Source organism: Diaporthe amygdali (genome assembly GCF_026229845.1).
Source record: "Diaporthe amygdali strain CAA958 chromosome Unknown NODE_14_length_1008325_cov_65_372321, whole genome shotgun sequence".
Lineage (NCBI taxonomy): Eukaryota > Fungi > Ascomycota > Sordariomycetes > Diaporthales > Diaporthaceae > Diaporthe > Diaporthe amygdali.
Genome location: NW_026517034.1, coordinates 601,405 through 627,754, shown reverse-complemented (window position 1 = coordinate 627,754; position 26,350 = coordinate 601,405). Strand labels below are relative to the sequence as shown.

At 55.0% G+C, this 26,350-nt stretch overlaps 8 protein-coding genes across 8 annotated transcripts; 4 read left to right on the top strand and 4 right to left on the bottom strand.

The window, feature by feature from the left end:
* Positions 1 to 462: 462 nt before the first annotated feature.
* J7T55_003499 (uncharacterized protein) lies at positions 463 to 976 on the top strand (the record flags this gene model as incomplete). The annotated part of the gene is made up of 2 exons (XM_053143529.1): positions 463 to 624; positions 683 to 976. 2 exons carry the CDS (start codon positions 463 to 465, stop codon positions 974 to 976), a joined length of 456 nt encoding a protein of 151 aa, XP_052993749.1.
* Positions 977 to 2,232: 1,256 nt separating this feature from the next.
* J7T55_003498 (fmi1 protein) lies at positions 2,233 to 5,263 on the top strand (the record flags this gene model as incomplete). The annotated part of the gene is made up of 4 exons (XM_053143528.1): positions 2,233 to 2,574; positions 2,656 to 3,248; positions 3,711 to 3,778; positions 3,867 to 5,263. 4 exons carry the CDS (start codon positions 2,233 to 2,235, stop codon positions 5,261 to 5,263), a joined length of 2,400 nt encoding a protein of 799 aa, XP_052993748.1.
* Positions 5,264 to 5,564: 301 nt separating this feature from the next.
* Positions 5,565 to 9,567, bottom strand: J7T55_003497 (uncharacterized protein; the record flags this gene model as incomplete). The annotated part of the gene is made up of 2 exons (XM_053143527.1): positions 5,565 to 5,682; positions 5,750 to 9,567. The coding sequence occupies 2 exons, from the start codon at positions 9,565 to 9,567 to the stop codon at positions 5,565 to 5,567; spliced, it is 3,936 nt and encodes a 1,311-aa protein (XP_052993747.1).
* A 1,350-nt stretch (positions 9,568 to 10,917) lies between these two features.
* J7T55_003496 (COPII coat assembly protein SEC16) lies at positions 10,918 to 17,058 on the top strand (the record flags this gene model as incomplete). Its single annotated transcript, XM_053143526.1, has 4 exons — positions 10,918 to 12,948; positions 13,005 to 13,136; positions 13,222 to 16,426; positions 16,487 to 17,058. 4 exons carry the CDS (start codon positions 10,918 to 10,920, stop codon positions 17,056 to 17,058), a joined length of 5,940 nt encoding a protein of 1,979 aa, XP_052993746.1.
* Positions 17,059 to 18,682: 1,624 nt separating this feature from the next.
* Positions 18,683 to 19,750, top strand: J7T55_003495 (uncharacterized protein; the record flags this gene model as incomplete). Its single annotated transcript, XM_053143525.1, has 3 exons — positions 18,683 to 19,208; positions 19,293 to 19,435; positions 19,604 to 19,750. 3 exons carry the CDS (start codon positions 18,683 to 18,685, stop codon positions 19,748 to 19,750), a joined length of 816 nt encoding a protein of 271 aa, XP_052993745.1.
* A 387-nt stretch (positions 19,751 to 20,137) lies between these two features.
* J7T55_003494 (checkpoint protein hus1) lies at positions 20,138 to 21,315 on the bottom strand (the record flags this gene model as incomplete). Its single annotated transcript, XM_053143524.1, has 2 exons — positions 20,138 to 21,104; positions 21,167 to 21,315. 2 exons carry the CDS (start codon positions 21,313 to 21,315, stop codon positions 20,138 to 20,140), a joined length of 1,116 nt encoding a protein of 371 aa, XP_052993744.1.
* An 841-nt stretch (positions 21,316 to 22,156) lies between these two features.
* Positions 22,157 to 23,167, bottom strand: J7T55_003493 (cell cycle checkpoint protein; the record flags this gene model as incomplete). Its single annotated transcript, XM_053143522.1, has 1 exon — positions 22,157 to 23,167. The coding sequence occupies one exon, from the start codon at positions 23,165 to 23,167 to the stop codon at positions 22,157 to 22,159; it is 1,011 nt and encodes a 336-aa protein (XP_052993743.1).
* Positions 23,168 to 24,895: 1,728 nt separating this feature from the next.
* Positions 24,896 to 25,520, bottom strand: J7T55_003492 (uncharacterized protein; the record flags this gene model as incomplete). The annotated part of the gene is made up of 3 exons (XM_053143521.1): positions 24,896 to 24,959; positions 25,013 to 25,395; positions 25,458 to 25,520. The coding sequence occupies 3 exons, from the start codon at positions 25,518 to 25,520 to the stop codon at positions 24,896 to 24,898; spliced, it is 510 nt and encodes a 169-aa protein (XP_052993742.1).
* Between the last annotated feature and the right edge of the window lie 830 nt (positions 25,521 to 26,350).

Below are 26,350 nucleotides of genomic sequence, written 5' to 3'. Positions count from 1 at the left end.
TAGCCTTGGTACAACCCGCCCCCTTCAGTGGGCAAACTGTAGGAGTATACACCGTGGATAAACTTCCACGGGATAATCTGTTACAGGGTAATCTGTTACTGGACCCTGTTACGGGATGACTTATCTGGGATAAGCTTCGAGTTCTTCATGGACAACTTTCAGTGGGAGATTCCCCTTTGTATCTATGCCCAGTGTATTTAGGTACCCACTTTGATTACTATAGTTACCGGTGCACAGCTTTGGGTCCCCTGCGAGCCGGAGAACAGTACCTAGGCACGTGCTAAGTACAGCGAGACCCGGGCTTGTGGGCGGGCCGACAGCTTCGGGGCGGGGCGCCGCATATCCACTCCCGGCTGCGACCTTTGGTCTCAATATCTCGTCGCCTTCTCCGTCAGCATAGGCCGACGTCTCATCTCCGGCTTGCCCCAAGCACTACCTTAGGCCTGGAAAGTCAAGCCCATGATGGCGTCTTCAGCATCGACCGACATTCGAGAGGAGCCCTTCCCAGCCCCATCGAAACTGGCAAACGGGACAGTAAACGGCGTCCAGACCCACGTCTCTTGCACCAACTTCGCCGACAGGATCCTGCTCACAATCTCACAAGAGGGCCGCCTGTCGCAATGGGTATGCCGTGGTCCGAAGCAGACTCCGTTAAATTCCATGTACTGAACATAATTTTCAGGTCCAAGTGCCGCTTTCTGCCCCGTCTCCAGCCCTCGTGGACATGGCCATGCCCAGGGCTGAGCTGTCTGCGCTCCCCTCCCTCCACCTGACTCCGAAGACCCTGCTTGGTGGTGGAGGACAGGACAGAGAGACCGTGGGCCAGCTATACGCCGCTCAAATCGCCAGCCATCTTGCTCTCAGAAACCCTGATGACCGAAGGACACTCGTGGTGGGTCTGGGCTTCACCAAGTTTGACGACCAAAGCCGCGAGGCCTTTTTCGATGTCCTCGAGTTGGTGACCCAAGCATTATGAGGCCCTTGGTGAGGCAGTCGGGATCTGAATCAGCGCAGAGTCTACCCTGGGACATGAACAGACGAAAGATGCCTGTCGCGGGTCCGCAACTTGATCATTTAGAGACCCACGATGCTGCCCGAGACACAGGGCTGAGGGATCAGATCTGCTCTAATGCCTTGCAAAAGTATGGAAAGCAGCCATTTCAAACTCCACACCACTCGGACGAAGCGCAGTCCGCCACTTCCAGCCTTATGAGCTCGGTCAGACGGTTAGGACTATGTGTCCATACCATGCCAGACATCCTGCCCCAGTCTGATCTCACGAATTTCCATCGTATTTGGTGCATCCACTGTGGCAGGATATCTGACCGAAGCCTCGGTCGGATTGAGGTAGTGGAATTTTGAGGAGCGGTTTTTGGGGCGAGTAATCTAATAAAATCAAACGAGGCGGCATGAGGTCGTGATCATATTGGCAAGGCCTACACAAATAAGCCCAGCCACTTCTGAGCAAGTGCAGGACTCTGAGAAAATGCCGGGTTTTATGGAGCCTTAAAAATAACAATGGCCCCCACCAAGGACACATGGTAGTACTAGAATGCCCTTGTCTGCCATAGAAATTGAAAAGGACAACACTACTTGCAGAGTACTAGGCCTTCCCCCTTCTTGGAATGCAAGAGGGGCGCGGCACGGTGTACTACAACATCCATCATTCGGGTGACTGTTGTTCATCGGTCTGATATACAACTTAGTCGCTAGAGCTCGGGACTTGCATGAGCTATACCCATATTCGCTTCAGTGATTCATCCAACGATCGTCTTAAAACTTCAACTTAAACAATAAAACAGATGAAAGCGCAGCGAATTCCGCTGCCTGTGCGTTCGGGTGCTCCTCCGTCCAAAAAGACTGACTACATCTTGCGGCCTCTTTATTCCTATACTGTAATATCTTTCGAGATACAATATCCTGGCATGAAATACTGGAAGACCCTCTCTTGGGAGAAATCCCAGCCTCGAATGACTTGAGCGACATTTTACTATTCAGGTTCCTGAGCAGGTTGCTCGTAAAGATGCAGTTTATCGTGGACGTCATGATCTTTGGATCTTTTCTTTGGGGGGGGGGGGCAAACCCTGAGGCGCCTCGGTGACCGAGCTCAGGCAAGCCCAGGGTTAACTTGAGCAGTCAGTGGCAACCACAGCGACAAGTGCTCACTCAACAACTACCATCTGAACGCTTCAAGTCGAAGGCGCAGGGCACTCATCTCTTTATAAGTCTGCAATGTCGCTGTACTCGCTCCAGCCCCTGTCTCGCCTTTTCAGACGGCGATTCGCCCACTCGCTGCAGAGATTCTACAGCGCGAGGTCAAGAGCCCCTGCCTTCACGACAGTGCCGGCCTGCCCGCCATCAACATGCGAGTGCGCTGCGACGCCCGCGATGCCAGACGGGCTCGAGATAGACCACAAGGGCAAGCTGAACGGACTCATCTCAAATTACAACGAGCAGGTGCTGATCTGCACGGGCAAGGACGACTGGCCGTCGCGGATCGAGGAAGACAACAGTGGCGACAACCTCGCTGCTGATCTAAAGGAGTTGTTCGGGCGGGGCGGTGTCTACAGTGACGTGAGTCGGGCAGTTCAGTCCATGTGAACCACCAAGGTGAGTGGGAACCGCTGCTAACGGTAAGTCTGCCGCGCTACACAGCCTTTTCACAACATATCAGTACTCAACTCATCCTTCGCGTCCTCTGTCCCCGCGAGGACGGAGCTTGTCTCGACGTCCGTCTATCTCCTGCCCAGCTTCAAGTATGTGCCTTTTCTGCCAAGGGTTTCTTTCGACAGTGTCGAGGCGCTGGCGAAGGGCTTCTTGCTCCCGGAGAAGCTGCACTCTGCGCACGATGGTCTGTCGCCTATACATCGCGACAGGTTGACGCGCAAGCCAATGTATGGCCAGCTGCTCCCGGGTGTGAGGGACGTCGAGGACATCTTGGTTCTTATTTGCGGTCATGGAGGGAGAGACATGCGCTGCGGCGTGATGGGCCCGGTGCTCAGGAGTGAATTTGAGACTCAGCTAGCTCACCAGGGAGTCGAGGTGCTTCGTGGTCCTGTTGTGATCGATGCCTCGAGTGACGCCGAAGCCATCACAGGCCCGGTTCAGAAACCGGCCCTGGCGGCACGCGTTGGGCTTATATCTCACATTGGGGGTCACAAATTCGCTGGCAACATCATCATTTATCTGCCACCTTCCTTGAAAATGGCCAGTGGAGACAAACATCCTCTGGCTGGACATGGCATATGGTATGGTCGGGTTGAGCCAAAGCATGTTCAGGGTATCATACAAGAGACAGTGGGGCAAGGACGAGTCATCGAAAACATGTTCCGAGGCGGTATTAAACAAAATCGCGAGATTTTGAGATTATAGAGATGATAGAATATATCCAAAACGTCATTACTTTGGGAGACGGTGCTACTCAGGCTGTAAAATACGCAACGTAATTTTCAGCACTTCAAACTTTCGTCGAGGCCAGGTTCGAATCCCAACTTATTTTCTAACAGAGGCATAGTATTCACAATTCTTGAAAAGGCCAAACATAGTTCCACTCTCGTATTCATTCCTTCAGGCCTAAAGTATCTGACCGAAGAGCAGACAGTGCTGTAGCGCACGTGATTGTCGCCAAAAACCGCAGCTCTGGAATCAACCATTGACTAACCTTCGATCTCTCCGTCAACCTCGGCATCTAGACGACATTGCCAATGCAGCTGCGGTCGAGCCGTTGCTTCTAAGCATGGCAAGCCTGAAGCTGACGAGGTCGGCAATGCTATGTCGGGTACGTAACCTTGCAGACGTAGTCCCGTCTACTAGATTATCTAGAGGCGTGCGGCCCCAACTACGGTGCGCAGGCTTGGGACAACCAGTTCGCGGACTATCTACATACACCACCACACCCACTCCACAGTACCAAGAGGAGAGACTCAGCGCTCCATCTTATCCTGCCCGCCCAAGGGGCCCCGTACGAGGCTTCGCAAGCACCACGTTGAAGCGCAACACGGCAAGTCCAAAGAACCATGAGAAAAAGACACGAACTGGCCGACCACTAGCCATCTTGACAATCGCCATATTGGGCGCAGCCCTCTTGAGCGCCACAACCGACGTTGGCAGCGGAACGCCCAAAGGCGTCCTCAACGGCGAGAGCTTCGTCCCCTTCAAGGTCGTCTCCACAGAGCGGACCTCACCCACCACTTTCATCCTGACTATCTCAGCGCCGACGCCGCACCAAGCCACCAACGCCACCCTGATCCAGGGGGCCTGGGCCCACGGCCTGTGGTCCGTCGAGATCAAGCAGCCGCAGCTGCAGATCGCGCGCAACTACACGCCCCTGCCCCCGGCCGTCGCCACCGCCGGCGGTGATGGTGACGGCCCCAAGGCGACCCTGCGCTTCCTCGTCCGCAGGTACGATGGCGGCGAGATGTCGACGTATTTGTCCCGGCTGGGGCCAGGCGATGAGGTCTGGCTGCGCGGCCCACACCTCGGCTTCGACGTTGACGCGAGGCTCGGAGCGGCGGGGGAGCGCGTGGTGTTCCTGGCCGGGGGCACGGGAATCGCGCCCGCGCTGCAGGCGGCGCGGCACCTACTGCTCTCCGCGCGGGAGGGCAAGGGGCGGAAGGTGTCGATGGAGATTATTTGGGCGAACAGGGCGCGGGCCGACTGCGCCGGGTGTCCGCGGCTTCCGGGGGAGGTGAAGGGTTTCTGGGGGCGATTGTCTTCTGCCGTCGCCGGCGGGTCTGCGCCGCGCGAGGATCGCGACTTTGACGGACTCGGTCATCCTGTGGTGCAGGAGCTGCGGGATTTGCAGGCCGCGTACAGGGCTCGGGGCCACGAGCTAGAGTTTAGGTGCGTCGCGGACGACGAGGGCGGCGCAATCAGCACCGCAGATGTCACGAGGGCAGTCCAGTACACGCGCACACTGCCACCACCGACCGCATTGGTCGCGTCTGTATTGCGGGCGCCGTGTTATTTTCACTCGCAGCGGCAGCTCCAGCATAGCACGCACGAGTCTGACGCCGGCGAGGACGGGTTGAAGGGCCAGGGCGGGTCCGGGACAACTATGAGGGAGTGTGCGTGTGGTGACAAGGGCGCAAGCGGCAAACACCTGCTCATGATATCAGGGCCAGACGGTTTCGTCAGCGCATACGTGGGACGTAAGGTATGGGCGGATGGAGCTGAGCGACAGGGTCCCGTGGGAGGGCTCGTCCGCAAGCTCATGGAGAAGAGCCCGGAGGCCTGGAGAGACTGGCTTGTACTCAAACAATAATAGGGACTTGTCATGTCGTCGAGCCGATCGTGGAACAGAGGCGGCCTGCTGGGGAGCAATCACGGGGTAATACTGATAATCATGTTCGGCGTTGCTGCATTGGGACAAATAGACTTCACCAGCAGTCTCATTCTGCAAAATAGACCTATACAAATAAAAACAACGAGACCATCGTTCTAGAGACACCCACTGCTGTGAACCAAACGCCAAAGCTATGCGTGCAGCAATCAACGGAGAACGACAAAGAAGAACAGCGGAAGAGCAGTAAGTTCAAGAAGTCTACGAAGTCATATCAAACAGATCAAATCCCTTGTACCTTTCGGTACGATGGGGGCTTCATAGTTCTCCTGATCAGCTTTCCAGCATACGGCGGGATGAGCGAGATCGCGCCGATCGCCAGGACCCGCCAATAGAAACCCCTACGTGCATGGTTAGCCAGTGTCACATCGAAGAAAAAAATTATCGAGGGACCAGAGGAATGCTTACAAGGTTATTAGGAAGGCAAGGTCGAAGTAGCCGCCCAGGAACGGAATCGAGCCGACGAACATCAGGAAGGTCCCGACGATGCATATGATCATGACTGGATGCCACGTCGTGATTTCAATTGCTACCATGAGCAACTCATTCAGCACCAGTACCGTGTAGCTGACCGCGACCATCTTGGGTCCGTCGACCTCAGTCAACAGCTGGGACAGGCCCTGAATCATGCTGCCCTGATAGATCGATACGAATACCCAGACGAAGAACGTCCGATACGAAAGAGACCGACCGGAGGTCAATTCCTTGTACAGTTCCGGGTAGAGGTTGGCCAGCTCCTCGTCGACGTCTTTATCCAGGACGAGGGACAGGACCGGCATGGCGGTGTACACGGTCGCATATCCGACCAAGAGCCAATCCTTGTACAAGCCCTCAGGCTCGAACTTGATGGCAATGCTGTACATGGTCTGGCAGACGGCTATGATCAAGCCACGGTGGATGACGAACTGAGCGAGCTTGGCGCTCCTCTTGTAGCTGTTTCGACCGTGCCATACAAGGAGCTTGGTCAGATGGTAGAACTGCTCGATAGAAAAGTCTGCGGCAAGACTTGCTTGCCGACCTTCCTTGCCCACAATACCCACACCGACGTCTGCGGCTTGGATCATGCTCACATCATTGCCACCATCACCAATACAGCACACGCGCTTCTTGGTGAATTCCTTGATGAGTTTTGCGACCTCGGCCTTCTGTGTGGGCGAGCACCGACACGCGACGACCGTGGGCAGTTGGACGGCCGCGGAGATGAACTCGGTACGAAAGTGTGTGATGAATAATGCAAGACTTTCACCGTCGATAAGGAGGCATGAGTCTGCCTTGCTCCGAAGAAAGTCGAGGTGGTCTTGTGCATGGTCTTTGCGCTTCATCTTGGCAACGGTGTAGATGTACTGGCCGCGTGCGACGAGCTTGGAACTCACAGCGACGCAACGAGCTGTCTCCACCTTGTCGCCTGTCAACATCCAGATCTTGATGCCCGCGTTCCTGAGGAGCTCCAGTGATGGTTTTACATCCCTTTGCAGCTTGTCCTCCACACCTGTGACGCCAAGAAGCTCCAGGTCGCGCTCCAGATACTGCGAGACAACTTTCTGCATGCCTGTATCACGGCCACCAATGGCAAGAGATGCTTCCTGGTACTTGGACTGAAACTCCTGGTATTCATCGGGCGAGAGTCGTTTTCGGCCCACTACTAGTGTTCGCAGGCCTTCTCGAGCCATGTTGGCGGTTTCTTCGTCCAGCCAGTCGTTTGCAGCCACGATTGTACTCATGACTGTGTCTGCGCCTTTTTGGTAGAACCAGATCTCGCCGTCCTTGACACTTGGAAGGCTCCCTGATCGTTCAAAGAATTGAACGACAATCCCCATCCTCTTACCATCGGATGTAAAAGGAAAAACGTCGAGTATGCGCACTTGAACAATCGTCCGGCCGGTCTCAGACGACTCAAGCATCATGCTTTTGCGATCACGATAGGAAAGTCGCAATCCAACAGCTTCTGTCCATTTTACGATGGCGATCTCGTCAGGAGACGACGCCTGATATGCTGTGACCATCTTGCCATCTTCCTCGTCCGTGGTAGGAGTGACATTGTGGCATAGTGCCAATGCCAGTACCACATCGCGCACTCTTGTGCCAATTTCTCGACGTGTACGTGTGGCTCCAGCATTGGTTGTGGCGGTGAATGTCGAGGAAGGTGTGATGAGCGTGCCTTTAGTCGATGGATCTGTGGACAAGGGGGCTTGGAACCCCTGGTTCACATATGCCGAAACCTCGTCCATTGCCTCGTTGGCATAGGACACAGTTCCTACGTGGATCTTCTTCATTTCCATTTCATTCTGAGTCAGGGTGCCCGTCTTGTCGCTCAGCAAATACTCGATGCGACCCAAATCTTCTGGAATCGTGCTAGTTCGAACCACGGCACCCGGCATATCAGGATCACGTTGGATGAACCAAGAGTATACACTCTTGCCCATGTCAAGGTTGACTCGGAGACTGATGGGAACGATCGTCGAGAACAAGACCAAGAAACGCATGATCTTGACATACCAAACGTTGCCGGGCACGTTCTCAAACCCTTCTAGTGCGACGAGGATGATCGAGATGCCGAGAGTCAAGGCGCAGAGAATCTTAGTTAGTGAATTGATTTCATACTCAAGGAGTCCAGTTTTGGATCTGGAAGGCGCTGTCGAAAGAGCGGACCGGGTCTGAGGGCCCGTGTAGATGATCACAGCCAATGTGGTTGCGTGGGACGCAATGACTGTATTTGCCCACGCAGTATTGTCTATTGACAAGGGTGCTGTGCTTGACAGATTGTCCCCGCCCTGAACGCTGGCGGTGTTGCCCATTGCCTCCTGTCTTGATGGGAGGAGCTCAAGAGTGCCGACAAAGTCGTTGACTTTTTTGTCTGGCTTGCCACCAGTAACCCGCAGACGGACCAGCTCCTCGATGGCCAAGTTTTGAGACAGAGGTGATGCGATACGAAGCTTCCAATCAGTCTCACCATCCAATTGATCAGTCCTGATGAAAGTTTCTCCGCCAGGCCCTGAGCTCTGCTCAGGCTCACTGCTCGCAGGCGGATCAGCACTGCTTTCTCCTGACTCATCAATACTGCCCAGGAGGTCTGGCTCGGTCTTCTGAGGCACTTCAATGTCGTTTCCTGCACTGACATCGCCGGACAAGCATTTCAGGATGATCACATCAGCGGGCACCCTTTGGCCCTTCTCTAGCTTCAAGACATCACCAACCTTCAGGTCACGCGACTTTTTACTTATGTCGCGGACCTGTGAAGAAGGCTCTCTGCGAAGCCCGGCACCCTCGGCTTGCTCCTCCTCCTCTTGAATGTCGGAAAGCCGGTCTCTTTCAGGCATCTTCCCCTTTCGCCCTTTTCGGTTGGACGTTGACTTCAGTGTTCTCTTTGGGCGGCTTGAAGTGGCAGAGTGGCCAGGTTCGTCAAAAGCTAGCACAGCATATGGTTCTGAGTTGGCCTCGTTGTCTCTGCGCCTTCTTTCTATGTCATCGTATGCCTCTTTTCCCATTGTAATCATCAAAACAAAGGCCAGAGGCGCAACGTAAGTCGAAAGGTAACCAATCCTCAAGGCAGGTATCGCCTGTGAAAGCGCAACGAGCAAGAAGTACATGTTGAAGAAGAATGAGAATTCGTTATATAATGTAATAGGAAGAAAGGTGAAGGCGGTGTACTTTGCGTTCGACACTAGGTTCGGCGGGAAACGAGTCGACTGAGCAGAGCCGACGGCGACGAGCCTGGATGCCGAGGGGTCGTCTTCCTCCTGATCCTGCTCATCTTCCTCATGGCGTTGCGACCCGGTGGACGACATGAAGCTGGGCAGACGCAAGCCGTTGGACGAACTCGGCCGCTTCTTTTGGCCGTTGGCACGGCGGGAGCGGTCGTCATGCTCTCGTAGGAAAGGGGCATCCTCGCCGGAGTTCTCACGGCTGGACTGGCCGTCGCCATCGCCGTCTCCTAGCAGGGCGGCTGCGTCGTCTAGCCCACTATCTCTGCCTCCACCAGCGCCAGGATAGCCTCTGGATGACTTCCCCTTGCGGCGCAGGCTCCCCATACGAAGGTTGCGCAGGGCTATCCTTGGGGCCCTCTGTTCAGCAGCTTCGCGATCGTGTCCTAAAAGCCCTGACTTATTGCGGGGCTCATCGGCGGGGAGAGGGTCAAGCTCTTGAAGTTCGAGTTCGAGGTCGGAGTCGGAATCATCGGCAGGCGAATCTGGAGGCTCTTTAGAGTGGTATGGAGTTGGAGAAGGCATCCCGCAGGCAGGCGAGTTTGAGTAGCCCACTTGCCTCGGGGTCCTAATATGGGCGGGAGCAGAGATGATTTATCTTGGGGCGTGGGCCGGGTGAAGTGGCAGCCCTCTAGCTCTCATGTGGTCGTGCCCAGACTGGAGCTGGATGCTGTCATTCTCGAAGTCCACTTGCACTTGCAGGGTCGCTGATCTGAGGCGGACCTGGCGCGTGCTGTGCTGTGCTGCGCTGCGGTGTGTTGTGTATGTGGGTATCGGATCCTCTTCGCTTCGCCGGCCAGCAGGGGAATAGAGATCTTGAAGTGAAGATCCTGGCCTAGAGACTGTACTCAATGAAGGACAAACAGCTGGTGTATCGATTACTGCGTATATGGTGTGCATGAGTTGGTGCCTGTCAAAATAATTCGGCCAACGATCGACAGAGACGAGGACAGGTGACAGACAAGAGGACAGCTGAGCTTTGGGACCACGCCGCGGGACGTCACTGCCTGTGACAAGACCAAATGGTAGCACAAATGCACTCCCTGTGTGCATGGCTTATTACTTAACCAGTACCTACGTATGCATCTCCAGGGGTCTTGGCCGTAGCCTTAGACACTAAAGATAGGTTCCCGGGTGCTGTGGTCTGCACGCCCCCCTCCCCCCCTGTCAATGTTGTAAGCTCCCTGGCTGGCTCGGAGGAAGTGAGAGCCACGGTCGCATTTGCACAAGTGTATCGAGCAAGGCAGGCAAGCGAGCGTGGCAAGCGTGTTTCTGCAAAAAGTCCAGGCCAGCTTTCAAGTCAACCTCACCCAGATCGCACCGTGCAGTACTGCGAAGCACCCTACCCACTCCATCTGCTCTGCTTCTTCTTCTTCTTCAAACTATCTACCCGCAACTCCTCTTCAAGTGAGGCCCGCTCTTGTCTTTACTGTGGACTCTGCCGTCCCATCCCTTCCCTGTCGCCATCACGAGACACGAACTACATAGACTTGGCCAGTGCCTCGGCAACCTTTTACACAAGATGAAGCACTGCTTCTAGGGATTGCATGCTTGCAGCGTATCTGAATTTACTGTACTATACATGTAAGATGCATCTTCTGTCACACTCCTTCTTGCCTTCTACCAGGGTAGCACATCAAGCATATCGCAATCGACTCGATGTGTCTTGTACCTTGGGGTCGACAAGGCCGTCATTCGTGATCGAATCCGCCTCCAACTCGGCTCGCATGCTGACAACAATAAGCTTTCCCAGCGCCATATACACCCTGTTCGCGATTGCCGTGTCTGCCTCCACTACGCCTTGAGTTTTTGATACCTATTTAATCGTCAAGCAATATGTCATCCGATGGTCCGACGGCCGCATGGCATCCAGCCATGATGCCGAATTTCTCTGCGGATGTTGCGGCCGGAGCCCACACACTCGAGTCGGACAAACCTTACACCCCGCCGCCCGAAGCTGCTTCCAGCGCGCAACCCGAACCTTCCTTGGTGCCAGAACCTGTGGTTGATATACCTCGGACCCGTGAGAGCTCAGTGGCAGATGAATGGTTCCCAAATTACGAGGCTGGCAGCCCGCGGAAGCAAACAGCGGAGCCACAGGCCGATATGCCAGTGCGACTTGGAGAGCCAGAGCTTGAGAATGGTCTCGAATCTGAAGACGCGCTGTCCCGAGAACCGGAGCCTGTTGCGCATCACGACCAAGAGACGCCAGCCGATGTGGTTGAGACAACAGAAACCGACGAGGTCGCCCAAGCTCAGGCCGAAACGGTTCAAGAGCCGCAAAACCTGCCTTCGTCGGCACCCAAGCATGTGAGCAACGATTCGTTCGCGCGCACCGTCTCGCAAGAACCGACTTGGATCGACGACGATGAACCCGAGTGGAGTTTGCCCAGAGCAGAGACCGATCTTTTCAACAGGTACATGCCGCCGAACGAGAGGACCAACTCGTTTCCCGTGGTACCACAGACTGAACACCACGTGGACGAAGTAGTCGAACCGCTTCCTGCAAACCAAGCCGAAGATGTACTTCATGAAATAGAGCAGGAGTCCGAGTCCCACGAACACGAGGAAAGCTCAATGTCACATGCAGACAATGCGCTGCAACAGGATAACTTCTGGGGAGACGACGATGGGGAAGCAGGTTTCATCACCCAAGGGGGCGATTTGCAAGCGCCGGAGGACGAGGCTTCAGACGCTAGATATGCCGAGGGCCTGCCTCTCATCAATCACCAAGAAGCCGGAGATACGGAACAGCCAGAATCCAGTAACGCGCAAGACCCATTTTCTCAGGATGGGGAGGGAGATGACTTTTTCGATCAGGTTGCAGCGGGCGAAGTCAAGCCAGAGACTGTTGAGTTCTCACCCCGTCAGCTAGAAAGGAAGTCGACGATGCAGGTGCTCGACGGCCTCGACACGACCGGCTCTAGAGGTGTCGGTGGTCTTGTCGAGGATACACTGGAAGAGGAAGACGAAGAGCGGCTCGAACCTATTTCTCAAGAATCTACGAATCCGACAGAGGAAGCGGTCCTAGTAGGAGCCCCCGATTCTGGGGACCGAGAAATCCAGGAACCCCGCGGCGAAGATATCGCTGCAAAGTGGTCCGAGGCCTTTGCAAGTGATGACGACGACGGCTTCCTACTCGAGGACGAGCCTGTCACGGGCACTTCAGAGCAGAAAACATTGGATCCATCCGCGTTCTTTCTCGATGACGATGAAGGGTTCCTCGAGGATGAAGACACGCCAATTCCGCAGCCTTCTCAGCCATCTTCGAGCATCAATCAACCGGCCGCCACAGCAGCCTCAAATGCTGGCAATAGGTACCTGCCTACGAACACAACACAACCCAGCGCAGCTCAACCACCCAATCCGTATATCCCGGGCGCTTCACCTGCACTGCCACAACCGCAGATTCTTAACCCGGTCTCCCTGGCCCCTCCTGCTGCCGCAAATCCTTATGCTGTCCAGCCTCCACCCCTGCAACACTCAGCAACGGCGCCGTTTGGCGTACAAACTGTCAGGCCACCTGCGGTCAACAAGGCACAGAGCTTCGTCGATAAAGCCAAGGGCGGTTATCATTCCCCTTACGACCTTCCGATGGAAGTCGTCAAACCCAAGAAACGAGCCAGTCTACAACAGATGCATCGTGCGTCACCAGCGCCAGTATCCAGACCCTCAGCCCCTCCAAGAAGCTCAAGCATGTATAGCCAGGGACCTCCTGCGCCAGAGATTCTGCCGGTGCCTGCTCAGAGCTCCGTGCCCCCAGCTGCTGATCAGGTGCAGAGTTACACGCCGAATATATCACCGGAGTCATCAGTTCATCCAGGCCAGGCGCCATTAGACACCAAACGTCCACAACAACTCAAACCCAAAGCCAGTTTCTTCGAAGACCTGCCTTCGTCTCATAAAGTACGGCCTGCTTCGCGGACGAGCAACAAGAGTCAACCCTCACCCTCACAACCCAGCTTCAGTGGGCCTCCCCAAGCCTCGCATCCCCCACCGTCGTCTACACTTGCAGTTCCTCAAGGATTATCGATGCCTACCCATCCAACCGCCCCAGATATCCCGAAATTATTACCACCCGCGCCAACAAATCCGTATGTTGCACTGCCAACTGGACCGGTTGCTGATCCAAGCGGGCCTCCCCCGAGCTTGTCACGATACTCCCCAGCACCGCCTCAGGGCTCCGTGCCAAGCGGCCCAGCACCTCCTCCGATGAATCGGTACTCCCCTGCGCCCCCTGCCCAACGTCCTGCAGCAACACCACCTACCGTATTGCCTCATCTGCCCAGGACGTCCAGTCCATTGGCAAACTTCGAAGTCAGCCATGATCGTCAGAGACCCGGGCCTGGCGAAGGTGGGCTTCATTCAAGCCGCAATAATTCGGCCTCGCACGAACCCAGGCTAAATAGGATGTCATCTTTACCTCCTACGCGCGAAGTCGAGGAAGAAGATCCATCTGCGCAACTAGCAGTTGGCGGGCCTCCCCGCATGGTTGCTGCTCAGAGCGCCCCGACCCGTGAGCTTCAGCAGAGCCAATTTGCACCAGACAGCCTGCAGAGATCCCCAGCAATGACTTCGACCTATAACCCAGATATAATGTCTGCGCCGAAGCGGAAGATATCGTACGGCCCGGCTCCTGTCACTGGAATCGTACCTCCCCCAAGGTCCAACACCGGATCACCTGGAGCCATGTCTGGTTTGAGGTCTCCCATTAAGGCTTCAGAAATGGTCCCGCGGCCTTCCTCGGCATATGGTCCATCTCCGCCGTCGATAGCTAATGTGATGTCGCCCAACGGCGTGGCAGCAGGTCCCACGCCAGCCGTGTCCACACGACCTAGAGGCATGTCGCAGAAATTAAATCTCATCCCGCCTACAGACGGTCGTGAACATGATCCTCTACAGAGATGGAGAGGCTGTCCCTTGATAAGCTGGGGTAGCGGTGGAATGGTTGTGACCTCTTTCCCAGTTGATGTTCCGAGGTATGGCGTCAATCAACCTGCTCCAATGATCGTTCGCAGCCCTGGGGAGGTCACGATCAAGACTATCAAGGACATCCAACCATTGGAGGAACGTCTTGCCAAGTTTCCTGGGCCACTCAAGGGCAAGTCAAAGAAGAAAGAGATTGTTGCTTGGCTCACGGCCGGTGTTCAAGAGCTCGAGCAGGGTCTGCCAACTTCAACGCTCCAACCTCATTTATCACACGAGGACAAGCGTGCTACTGAGCGTGTGCTGTTGTGGAAAATATTGAGAGCATTCGTCGAAAATGACGGCGTGCTCGAGGGTAATCCAGTGGTGGAAAAGGCCGTTCGTGACATCCTCTCCGACACGACAATTGGACAAGACAAGCTCTCATCTCCTATCTACGCTACTGGTGCCAACTTCGGCAGCTTTTCCGGCGAAGCGTCTGCAACGCAAATTCAGTCTGATTCCGTGGACCCGGTTACCGTACAGGAGCTCAAAAAGTCTCTCATGGCTGGTGAAAGGGAAAAGGCAGTCTGGGACGCTGCAGACAAACGCCTATGGGGCCACGCTCTACTGATTGCCAATACCGTCTCTCCAGAGCTTTACCACAAAGTCTCACAGGAGTTCATCAAGAAAGAGGTGAACTTTCCTGGGCGAAATAACGAATCACTCGCTGCACTCTATGCCGTTTTGTCTGGCAATCACGCGGAATGTGTTGACGAGCTCGTGCCTACACACGCCCGGGCAGGGGTACAGTTGATTGCATCAACGTCACATTCAACAAGTGCTGGCGTAGAAGGTCTTGAGAAGTGGCGCGAGACTTTGACCCTCATTTTGAGCAACAGGAGTGTCGGCGATGTCCAGGCTCTTAGCTCGCTTGGGAATCTGCTTTCGGAGTATGGTAGAGCAGAGGCGGCCCACATATGCTTCCTGTTCTCTAGGGCTGCGACCGTGTTCGGTGGGCTTGACGACCCTCAGGCCCAATTTGTGCTCGTTGGTGCGGATCACCGGAAACAGGCCCAACAATTTTTCAAAGAGACCGAGGCACTTCTACTCAGTGAGGTGTATGAATATGGGCTCAGCCTTTCTGGAGCACCGCAATATGCGGTTGGAGTTCCTCATCTTGCGGTCTACAAACTACAGCACGCCATGACTCTGGCTGAGTATGGCTTCAGAGACAAGGCAATGCAATACTGCGACATTATCTCGAAGGATATGAGCGCTCAGACCAGAAGGTCCCCATATCACCATGTCTTATTGGAGGCGTCAGTTGAGGATCTGCGACAGAGAATTGTTCAAAGCCCTCACAAAGAGGTTTCGGGCTCTTGGATCTCTAAGCCGAGCATGAACAAAGTGTCTGACTCCATGTGGAGCCGCTTCAACAAGTTCGTAGCCGGTGACGAGAATGAGGCTCCTGGACAAGGCTCTCCCAAGCTTGGTGAGGAGTCTGGTCCTTTTGGCCGCATCGCCGGTGGGACGCCGACCATTAGTAGGCCGGCGTCTGCGTCCAATGCTACGGGCATGGAGATGTTTGGATCACCTAATGGGTTTGCAGCTGGAGTTGCTCCGCTTGCGCCATCGATGTCTCCTCAATTAACCAGGGCATCGTCACGATATGCGCCTAGTTCAGGTCAGCCTGCTGCTGCCCCATCTCCCTACGAACCCAGCTCGTCGTATACACCAATGGGACGCTCATCTATGGAGCGGACGTCTGGGGAGTATAATCGAGGTTCTTACGAGCCTCGACGACCGTCGTCTGATGTTCAAGCAGGCCACGCAAACGCATACACCCCTAACCACGCATCCACACCAGCACAGCATCTTCCTGATCCGGGCCTCGGGATTTCCAGCCAGTCTCCTTACCAGCCAGCTCGACCGGGTATCAGCACGGCGTCTTCAGCCCCTTCGCTGTCACGCAATTCCGTCCCAACGACTCCGGGCTTCTCACCTTATCCATCCTTTTCCCAAGAATCGTCACCATACGCGCCTTCAGCACCAGCAGTAAACAATTTGTCACAGTACACCCCTGCTGCTCCTGCCGCTGAGCACACCGCGACTAGCAATGATGGCATGCACGAGCCTTCAATGGGATATCAGCCCCCATCCTACGGTTACGAACCACCATCCATGAACTCAGTGGGACAAGAGCCAGCTGAGACTGAGCATCAAGGATCGAGTGGCGGCTATGAACCTCCTTCATACCAACCGCAGGGCTTCGAGCCTCCATCGTATCTACCACACCCAGATACAGATAATGACAACAGGGAAGACGCAGATGAGCCCAAGCCAAAGAAAAAGAGTTTCATGGACGACGATGATGACGGCTTCCCCTCTATGGCCTCGATGACACCAGCTGAGAAGTCCAAGTCGGAGAAGGACAAGGAGAACGAGGAGATGTTCCGCAAGGTCGCGGAAGAGGAAGGTGAGTGCGCCCGGCGCGGTCTTTACTCTGGCGAGTCTTCAATTACTGACAAAAGCCCAGCCAAACGAGCCGAAGCTGAGAAAGCGGCCAAGTCCAAGAAGGGATGGGGTTTGACCTCATGGTTTGGCGGCGGCGGCGCGAAGAAGGAATCGCTGGAGAATTCACCCAACAAACCGATTCGTGCCAAGCTTGGAGAGAAGTCCAGCTTTGTTTATGATCCTGACCAGAAGCGCTGGGTTAACAAGGCCGCCGGCGCGGAAGAGAGCGCCCCGAAGTCTGCTACACCCCCGCCTCCCCGGGGGACTCCTCGACCGGCCGGTGCTGGAACACCCCCACCACCAGGCACCTCGAACTCTGCGCCGCCACTGAGACCCACGCCGCCAGTGAGCGCTGCTTCATCACCGAACCTGTCTGGCCCAGCATCGGCTTTGCCACCGTCTATGGTGCGCACGGTCTCGAACGCGAGCAGTGTGGCTGGTGGACCGCCATCTGCACCGCCCAGTAGGCCCGCCACAAGTATGAGCAACGCCAGCAGTATTGATGATCTCCTCGGGGCAGCAGTACCACGCAAGGGCGCTGGCGCCAAAGGCAAGAAGAAAGGTGGGCGTTACGTCGATGTCATGGCCAAGTAGAGGGTAGCCTTGCATTGTCATGGCAGGTCGTTAAGGAGCTCAAATGCAGATGCATGACCGGTGCATTTTGGAGCGGCCTAATAGTTCATGGGCAACGGGGATGATGAGTCCAAGGAAAATTCAGCGGGTGAGAATAAGAGAGCGGGCGGGCGCTGTGACTCGAGACGTCTTACTCGCCAATATAGCACTAAGCAAGCCGCATGAGAGATGGAGTATATGCATACACGCACAAAAATAACGTTTACATGGAGTAAAGCAGGCGCTTCCTCTTGCTGGAGATTGATGAACCTCGGTAATCCGGGGAAGGACGAGATCATGGGAGTGGTATACTGTAATAGAACTGTTGTAATGATAGAAGTTCATGACGTCTCGTAATACCTTCTCACGTGATTACTTTATTCGAGGCAATAATCCACTTTGAGGCCGACACTCGCTGCATCGTTGCAAGACGAACCTACATCAAGAGCGGGAATCGACCTACTACTCCCAGGTAAGCAAGATCCGATGACGGCTCGTACTTTCAAACCGATTTCATTTCATCTGCAACGTGACGGAGTGAATGTCGGCTGGTGAATAAGATTCGCTGTATCTTGTTCCACTCCATGTAAATTTCAGAATGATACAGTCTGGCCGTAATTACAATCGACCTGATGCTTCTTTTGTCCATGGGCCATGAAAACAAAGAATTGTGGCCGACCTTGATCTCAAAGAGAATGATAGCAGCCCTTATTGATTCACATTTTCTTTATGCGCAAGAGACTTCCATGCGGTACCTTACTTTGTTCTATATCAATTCCTGAGACTATGACAGTGCAGCTAAGCGGTTTTCATTATTGTTGTCTACTTAAAAGTCTATACTACAACAATGTGCTGTGACAGAGTGTAAGAGACTTAACGCGATGCCACACCACAAAAATTGCTCCTCAAACATAGAGCATATAGAGGAGGCATGCAAAGACCTGGGTCAGTACACTACAAATTGCATGGCTTGAGTCTAATCAAATCCGATCAACCACAAAGGTGGAAAGACAAACCATATCAATTCTTTATTGGTTATGATTGTTTTCTACGAATTTAGCAAGGGTGCTCAATTACTTAAACAATTTTGCTTTCCACCACTGGATCTGTACGGTGAAGCTCTTGGAGATTTCATGCGACAAATTAAAGAGACGTGACCACCCCACCAGGAGAGGACTGTGAAGGAGGCCTACGATGTTCAAATGCAGTAGCTGGAAGACAGGAGGACTGTTCATAGCAGTGTTAGAAAAGAGAAAAAAGACACGGCATATGTGAAATGCCCTCTCTCGCTAATGAAGACTTCAAATGTTCCTGCTTTCCCATGGGGCCTCAATCTTTGTACAAAGAAAACATAACACCCTCTGGCATTCCTTAGAACAATGATATTGCCCGTTAATGGAGACTTAGTATAACAATGAGATTGTTAGTATCCCTGATGGAAATCATCAGGACTATGTTGTTAGACACAATTGCATTGTTCTACGTTACCATATTTCTACCGTTCCTGAGTATATAAAATCTGGGCACACCCGGCCTGAGCGAGAATTCGGAAATCGTCTCCGCCAAAGACGAGTAAAATCGCATAGGAAAGCAAAATCTTCTCAAGATGGATCAATTATCCAGCACCAGATTCGACAAATATAAGCTCAGGCGGGACAACCTTCCCCGTGTCCTGTTCAGGGGCTGGCATTCTGGAACCCGCGCCACTGCGCTGGGCTTGAATTCTCCCCGGGGAGTTTACCCATTTGCGTGGCAGAACCTCCTGCCGGCCTCGAACACCCAGGTAAGTCGAGAGCCCCCGAGCCTTCCATCGCACCTGGATGAACTCTCCAAGGTCGCAGTTACGGCACTCGCTTCCAAGCACATTGGGAGTGACTTTTTCCAAACTCCATTTACCAGCTGGACCGCGGATTTAGCCACGGCCGTATGGTTTTCCATGGGCAGCTTCGGCGAGCTCCAATGGGAAATGAACGAGGGCCCAGGCTTTGTAGCTGTTGTGGACTTGTCATATTCCTGGCCCGTTATCCACGTTCCCGATTTGGGGTGGACAAGCTTGCCCCAGGAGTGGCTGATTTACGGCCCAGTCACACGCGTCCGTGTTGTCTCCGTCGATGAGATCAGGAACACCATATGTACGCATTGGCCTTCCTGCTACGGAAGCAGACATGAGCCTCACCATGTTACAGAAGAGGAGATACGGGACTCTGTACGCGTAGGCCTTCTGTTCCAGGACAAAGAGGACAAGGAGATCGATATCACACTGGTCGTGGCGGCGTCACTTCTCTCCTGGGGCCAGACTCTTGTCCCCAGTCCCCGTCCTCTCAGCGAGGCTGACATACTTAGCTTCGAAACGCAGCAGGTAAGGCCGTGGCCCTCAGAAGATATTCAATCTATCCTGAGGTCTCGTCTCCTAATCCACGGTGACGCAGTGCCCCCTCTCAGCGGTACACTGTTGGGGAACTCCTTAACAAGCACAGTGGGTGCCCCCCAGCTTCAGCTGACCATACAGTTACTAACCGAGATGCAGACAACCTGGGTAGCATCAACGACCCAATCGTCTCTTGCCCGAGAAGAATGGGAAGCCAACTTTGCGAAGGCGTTGAGCCAGTACTCGCCCACTCCTCACAGTTGCATTCCCATTCGGTGCGAAGATGAAGAAAGTGGAGGGGACTGAAGGGGAAAGACTCACAGCAACACCAATTCTAAAGCATGAGATCAGACTCATGATCAGACGGGAAAGAAAAAGGAAAGGAAAAAAAAAAACCACCCTGAATTGGAGTTTCGGCTCATGGGTGTAAATTGGACATAGAACTTAATAAAACTCACCTAAAATCCCCCAAAATACTCACTAGCAGCACGCCCCAAAACTTGTGTCTTGTCAAAAATGGGAAGTATTATCCCGGCCTGTTATTCCTCGTGAAACAAGAAGCCTCGGTATAGCTGCTGTACTGGCTGCTGAGCGTCTATTATGCAATGATTCTCCCCCACAACGCCGTCCAACCGCGGACTCCTCACATGACCCAATTGTGAAATGCAATTAATTGAACCCATCCCCTCGATATCAAGCACTGTAAGATGAAACATAATACGTGACCACCGCATCCTCGGCCGTAGCATCGTCGAACTGCGGCACGTACGCGTACAAGATCAAGGCGTGGTCGTCGGCGAAGCACGCGATGACGCGGCCCTCGAGCCGGCCCACGCTCAGCACCCTGCTCCAGTCCTTGCCGTCGACGCGCACCGTCGCCCACTTGTCGGGCCCGGCCTCGCGGAACCGCGTGCTGGGGTGCTCCTCGAGGGGCACGGCCAGCTGCGTGGGGTCCAGCTCCGGGTTGTCGAGGTCGCGCCACACGCTCTCGATGTCCAGGGCGTCGGTGGCTATGCGCAGGCGCAGGCTGCCGTGCATGTTGGCGGACAGCTCCAGCTTCGGGCCGTTGGCGCCGGCGGCGGACGCCCCGGCCCTGGAACCGGAGCCGCCGCCGGAGCCGCTGGACGTGGTGAGGGCTAGCTTGGTGAAGCGGTCCGAGATGGCCTTGAGCTGCATGAGAGGGGGCAGCTGGATGTGAACGTCGGGCTCGCGGACCTTGGGCTGCATGATGGTCTCGACCGTGTCTGGGTGCAGCACCCTGACCGGGATGTCGTGCGTGATGACCTTCTCGCGCTCGCGCTTCATTGTCAGCTCGAGGGCTTCCAGGTCAGCTTCGCCAAAGGGATCGTCGTCGTCGTACTCGTCACCACCACGGCTGGCAGTACCACCTCTGTGGACACCGTCTGCGCCGGCGCGTCGGTTGTGGAAGGGAGCTGCGGGCTGGGGATTATTTGAGCGCTGCTCGGGCGTGGTGTGGATGGTCATGGAGAGCACGGGGATGCCGTCTTTCTTCGTGAGGCGCAGTGTCGCATGGTCGCTATTGATGGCGGACTTGAGGGCGCGCTGCAGAGGGCCGAGGGGCAACTCGAGGTTGATGGTGTTGGAGGGTTCAGCGGACTGGATGTGGTATTCGTTGAAGATGAAGTCCATGGAGAGGGAGCTACAAGGAGAAGACTGTAAGTTTGTGCCCATGATTTTTGGCAGGAGGCTCGAGGTGCTCACGCCCAGACCTGGGAACCCGTCTCAGGAATGACGGTGAACCGTGCCGTATCATCGTCGAGGCGGACCCAGGCGATCTTCTCGAGGGAGTTCAGGGCGGCTATCAGTTTGTTGAACGTGCGAATGTTCTTGAGCTCCGTCTTGAACCTCATCGTGGGCAAATTTCAGCCGAGGGCCCATCTGGACGCGTCGAAACGCGTCGCAGGTTCCCACCAGTCAGTCAATCGGTCAGTCTCGTTTGGAAGGGTCAAGTGAAAAGAAATCCTGGTGGAGGAATCAGAAAACCACGGGTAGCGGGGCCGACATGCACAATTCGTGGTGGACCTTGAACGGAACGTAGTAGTGCTAAAAGGATTACTGCTTTGCTGAAGGGGTATAGCGCGGCGCGGCTATCGGCGACGTCTGTAGCTTAGGTGGTGCTAGGAAATCTACCCCAGTATCTCCCCCACCAGACGGGGCCCCTGGCCCTTGTAATGACAGCGGGCTGACCACCCCATCCAGGTGGGGTTTTGGGGTTGTCAAAGGACAAGCTACCCCGCCTGGATCATCCCGTCGTCTCCGCCCGCGCGAACACCCAGCCTCGCCCCATCTTGTCTCAGTGCACCGCCAATGCTTCCATGTTGCTCCTGTCCACGGCGTATTGATGCAAAGAACCGATTTCCAGCTCATCAGACAGTGACAAAACTCATATTCGGAAACGCCTCAGCAGAAAGCAAGCCAATCTTCAAAGAACACCCCTGCCCTTAACGTCCATATCCCGGGAGCAGCAGATTGGAAAAGAAAACCGTTGAAAACACCCAACACGGCCGTAGCAGCTCCAAGGCGCCTTGTCCACCCTGAGCTTCCGAACCATATGCCCAGATCGTAGCATTCGCAGTCGCAGTCTCGCTCTGTCATCCTGTAGTGCTCGCAACTTTCTCGCTACTCCGTAGTATATGTGAGCGTCATGTGGATAATGCGTCCCACGTCGTCCGCCTGCCCCTTTCCCTGGTCTCATGAAAATTGGTCGGGAGTGGTCTTCATCTTAGGCTCCTGTGAATCGTAAAATGCCAGGAACTTCCAGTCCGGCCCCTTCTTTGCCACATCCCAGTAGCCATAGGCGCCCGGCACGGGGGGGAGGTCTCGGTTCGACGTCGCTACCAGCTGGGGGGAGTCGGCCACGATCATGTCGTTCTCGGCGCCCTCATCTTCTTCGGGGTGCAGCGACTTGATCTTCCTAATATGCGTAACGTCCAGTGTCAGCCTTGCCAAGGCGTTTGCTATACGCAGTGCCGACAGTGCCCACCTCAAGCCTTTCGTCCTTGGTGTTCTGGTGCCCTCCATGTCGTCGTCGCTGTCGCTATCGCTGTCACTCCGGCCCTCTGCCGCTTCTCGCGGGCCGCCCTCCAGCATCTCCTGCACCCGTTGGCGTCTCGCCAGCTTGAGCCTCTGCTGCCGGCAATATTGACAGTCGCTGTTTCGGGTGTCTCCGGGAAAGCTCATGTGCGCGGCCTCCTCGCGGGACAGTTTTGACTTGGTCCGATTGTAAGGGGCTGGCAGTACCGGGTGTGAGCAGATGTGGAAAAGGTCGGTTCGGCAGACAGGGCACAGTGGCTTGTCCGTTATGGCGAGGTAGCGTTTGATGCACACGTTGCCAAAGACATGGCCGCAGGGAGTGATTGACCAGCCCTCCTTGATGCCATCGGGAGATTTGGTCCCGACATCAACCTGGCAGATGGCACAGGCTGGGTCGATGGCGTGGAGGTCAGAGTGCTCCTCCTGACGGGCGACCGAGGTCTTGACAGGCGACTTCAGCTTAACCGGCTTCATGATGCCTCGTCTGAGAGAACCAAGATTAGGAGGGCAGCAGGAGATGTAGTCGAGGAGGTCGGCGGTAGATGTGAATGACACCAAAGGGAAAACGAAAGGGTGTGTCAGAAGCGCGGCGGCCAAAGCCCAGGAACAAGACGAGGGTGAAGTTGAGGTGTTAGTCTGACTGAAAGGCAGCTGCAGCCTGCCCAACATGGATGCGGTGATTGGGTAAGGGGAAAATGATAAGGCTTGGGCAAGGGCGCAGACCTAGAGAAGGAGAAAGAGACGCACAAGTCTGTGCGAATGACTAGTTGTCGTAGAGCGATGCGGTCGTCACTCCAACGGAGGCGTGCCACATGGGTCACAGGCCAGGTTTGCTTGGAGGGGTGGGTGTGTAAGAGTGTGGGTGGAGAAGGAAGCGGGCTAGGGTGGGAAAGATAACCTATGCAGGTAGACAGACTTCAGCAGGCAGGTTAAGCGCGCAGAAGTGAGTTGGCCGGCGGGGAGGGGTGGGATGGCTGGATGGCTGGAGTGAGTAAGTTGGAAGTGGGCTTGGGATTTAGGACTTGGGACTTGTGCAGTGGCCTGGGTGTTGGCGGTTGCTTGCTTGCGTGCGTACGGTTCATGTGCATGTGCGTTGGGACGGGGAAGATGGGCTGAGCAGGTGGAGGGCCTCGGACAGGACAGGACAGGACAGGACAGGACAGGACAGGACAGGAAGAGCCTAGTCTGGGCTGGCTTCGTTGGTTCTCGTCCTGCTGCAAGGCAGTAAGTAAGTACAAGTAAGTACGTGCAACCAGTCTCGTGGCTGACCCGAACCGAGCGTGACCACATGAGATCGGCCTCGGACGGGATTGCTAGCATTGCTAGCGAAACGCTGTCTCTAAAGCCGTGGCGTTTGCTGTGCGCCGACAGATAAGCTTCAACTTTGGCCTCAAACCGTGCCTCGCCTAAAACCAATCCGGGTAGCGAAGGGAACTTAGCAACAGCCAACCTCGAAATTTACCTGCCCAGTGTTTCTGCCTCTCCCAGATGGCGGACTCTATGTCACTGATCATCCACGGCAGTGGTGTGAAGTGCAATGAAATAGCCCACGTCGGGTCAAGCTGCAGGCATGGATGTTGAAAGGTGGCGGGGGTTGACAAGGCTGAACGGACGAAATAGGTTGTCCGCTTATATGCAGGGAAGTGGATGTATGTACCTTCGTGCTGTAAGTGAAGGTGACTGGGGCAGGGGTTGGATGGTTGCATGTGTGCTGCACACCGTATAGTTATATCCAACGACTGCAGCGCCAGTTATGCCCACTTCACTTCGCTTCACTGCTCACCACTATACTTGATATTCTCTCGAGCCCGATAAAGTAGACTAGATAATCTGTATCTGTTCTAGAATAGAGCTAGAAAAGCTGCTTAGAGCTGTCTTCCACACGACGCTGCGCCTGTACTTGTGTGCACAGTCTGGGTTTCATGTGGAGGTCCAACACCGCTGCTGCCCCAGTCACTTGACTGTTGGCCTGCGAATTTTTGACCCTGCAGCCTGGGCTGGCTTTGAACATTTTCATACATCCAGGGACAATATGGAGAAGGCTGCCTAATTGCGATACTCTTTGATCTGCAAAACGCCGTCATGGCTGGATCCTGGCCGAGACAATCGGCCCTTTCTACCAACCTAGAGCATTTCCTTGTAAAGATTGGTATGCTGTAGACCTGTTATACGGCCGTGGTTCCCAGGCCTCCTCGACATCGCATCACTTGGACGTCCAGCGGGCACTTCCACGGAGTATTAGACAGTGTCAGGCGACTGTGATCTACCTCACAAAGACGCCTTTTTGATCGTTTCGCATCGCTTTTATACAGTTGATGTATGATTTATCGGTGAAAGACGCACAATAATTGGGTATCGTTCAATGTAGCGCTATTCAGACCATGCCATGTCGTAAGATTACCGCGCCCTTGTCGCATGCTCGGCCTCCTCGTCACTATCATCCCGGAAGCCCTCCTCCAAGCTGTTGGTCCGTTAGCAGTCCATCGCAAAAGGCCGGCCGCGCAGCAGACTCACTCTCGACTTAATCTCCGCTCCAGGTCCGGCCGACCACTGGTCCTGCTCCTCCTGGCTTCCCGCTCCAAGCGGTTCCTCACGTCCTCATCCTCCGGCACCTCATCCAGCTCCTCGCCCTCGTCAGAGTCATACCCATTGTCAGACCCCGGACTACCAGCGACGACCAGCCGGTCTTGTAGCCTCTCCCGCCAGGTGGATGGTACAAGCCACCGTGCGATCTGGTTTTGTATCCTGGCCCGGACAGTTTGGGTCCCGTTGGAGATGGTCTCGAGCGGAAGGTACGCCCCGTATCGGCTATTGCGAGTACGCTGCCACAGGGGCAAGAGGATGTAGGTCGCGAGGAGGAAGACTATCAGGGCTATTATCGCCGGGACGATTAGAGTCTGTTGACCGTGAGATGTTAGCCATTAGCCGTGGGTCGTGGGTTGTGTGCACAAAGGGGCACGGAAGTGCGCGCGCGAGAGAGGAGCAGCGAGCCTGCCTTTGCTGTGGATATTGTAGAGCCCATGCTGAATCTTCTGGAGGGCTAGATGTCACGCCCTAGTGATATACCAGAATGACTAGCGATCCCCTCGGGAGGACGAGGAGAGAACGGCGTTGCGGCTGACCGGTTGAGAACAAGTGGACGGTAGCGTTGGTTTGGTATTGAGGGCGTCACTTGGATTAAGTGCTGCGCATTTCTGGCAGGGTTCGATTACGGCTCTAGATCCAATTGAAACGAGTCGGCCTCAGGAACCAGCTGCAACTACGACGAAAACCCGAGGTCGATGCTCCGTGTCAGATAGGTAGACCTAGTTTGACACTTCGAGATGATCGTCGTCAGCCACAATCGTCTCCGGCATCCTACAGCACACCAAGGCAGCGCCGGGTCTGAGGCACTTTCCCACTGAAGGGTTAGGGTACTTCTACGCATGTCACCCGTCCCTCCCCCCTCCCAAATTGGCTCAGGAAGGGTCCGAGGACTTGGATACCACAGCCCAGGAAATCTGTCTGCCGACCCTAGTCCGGCGTCCGGGAAACACTGCAGGACCATTCAGATCCCGTAGCTAGGAGTACCGGGCTTGATTCTGGACCTGGGGCTCATGGTCTATAGATTCAAGGTCACCTGCGGAGGGGATGCGCGTGGATCTGGACTAGTGGGAGCCGGACTCTAAGTTCCCAGGTACACTGCAGAAGGAATATACTAGACTATAATGCCAGGAACCACGGAGTCAATGCTCCCTCGTCCTCTGCTCCGCTGCTACAGCTCCAGCTTCATCTCCAGGGATGCTGAGATGCTGGGACGCTGGGATACTGGGTCATCATATCATGCTGGCCTGGGCTGGGCTTCACGTGGAC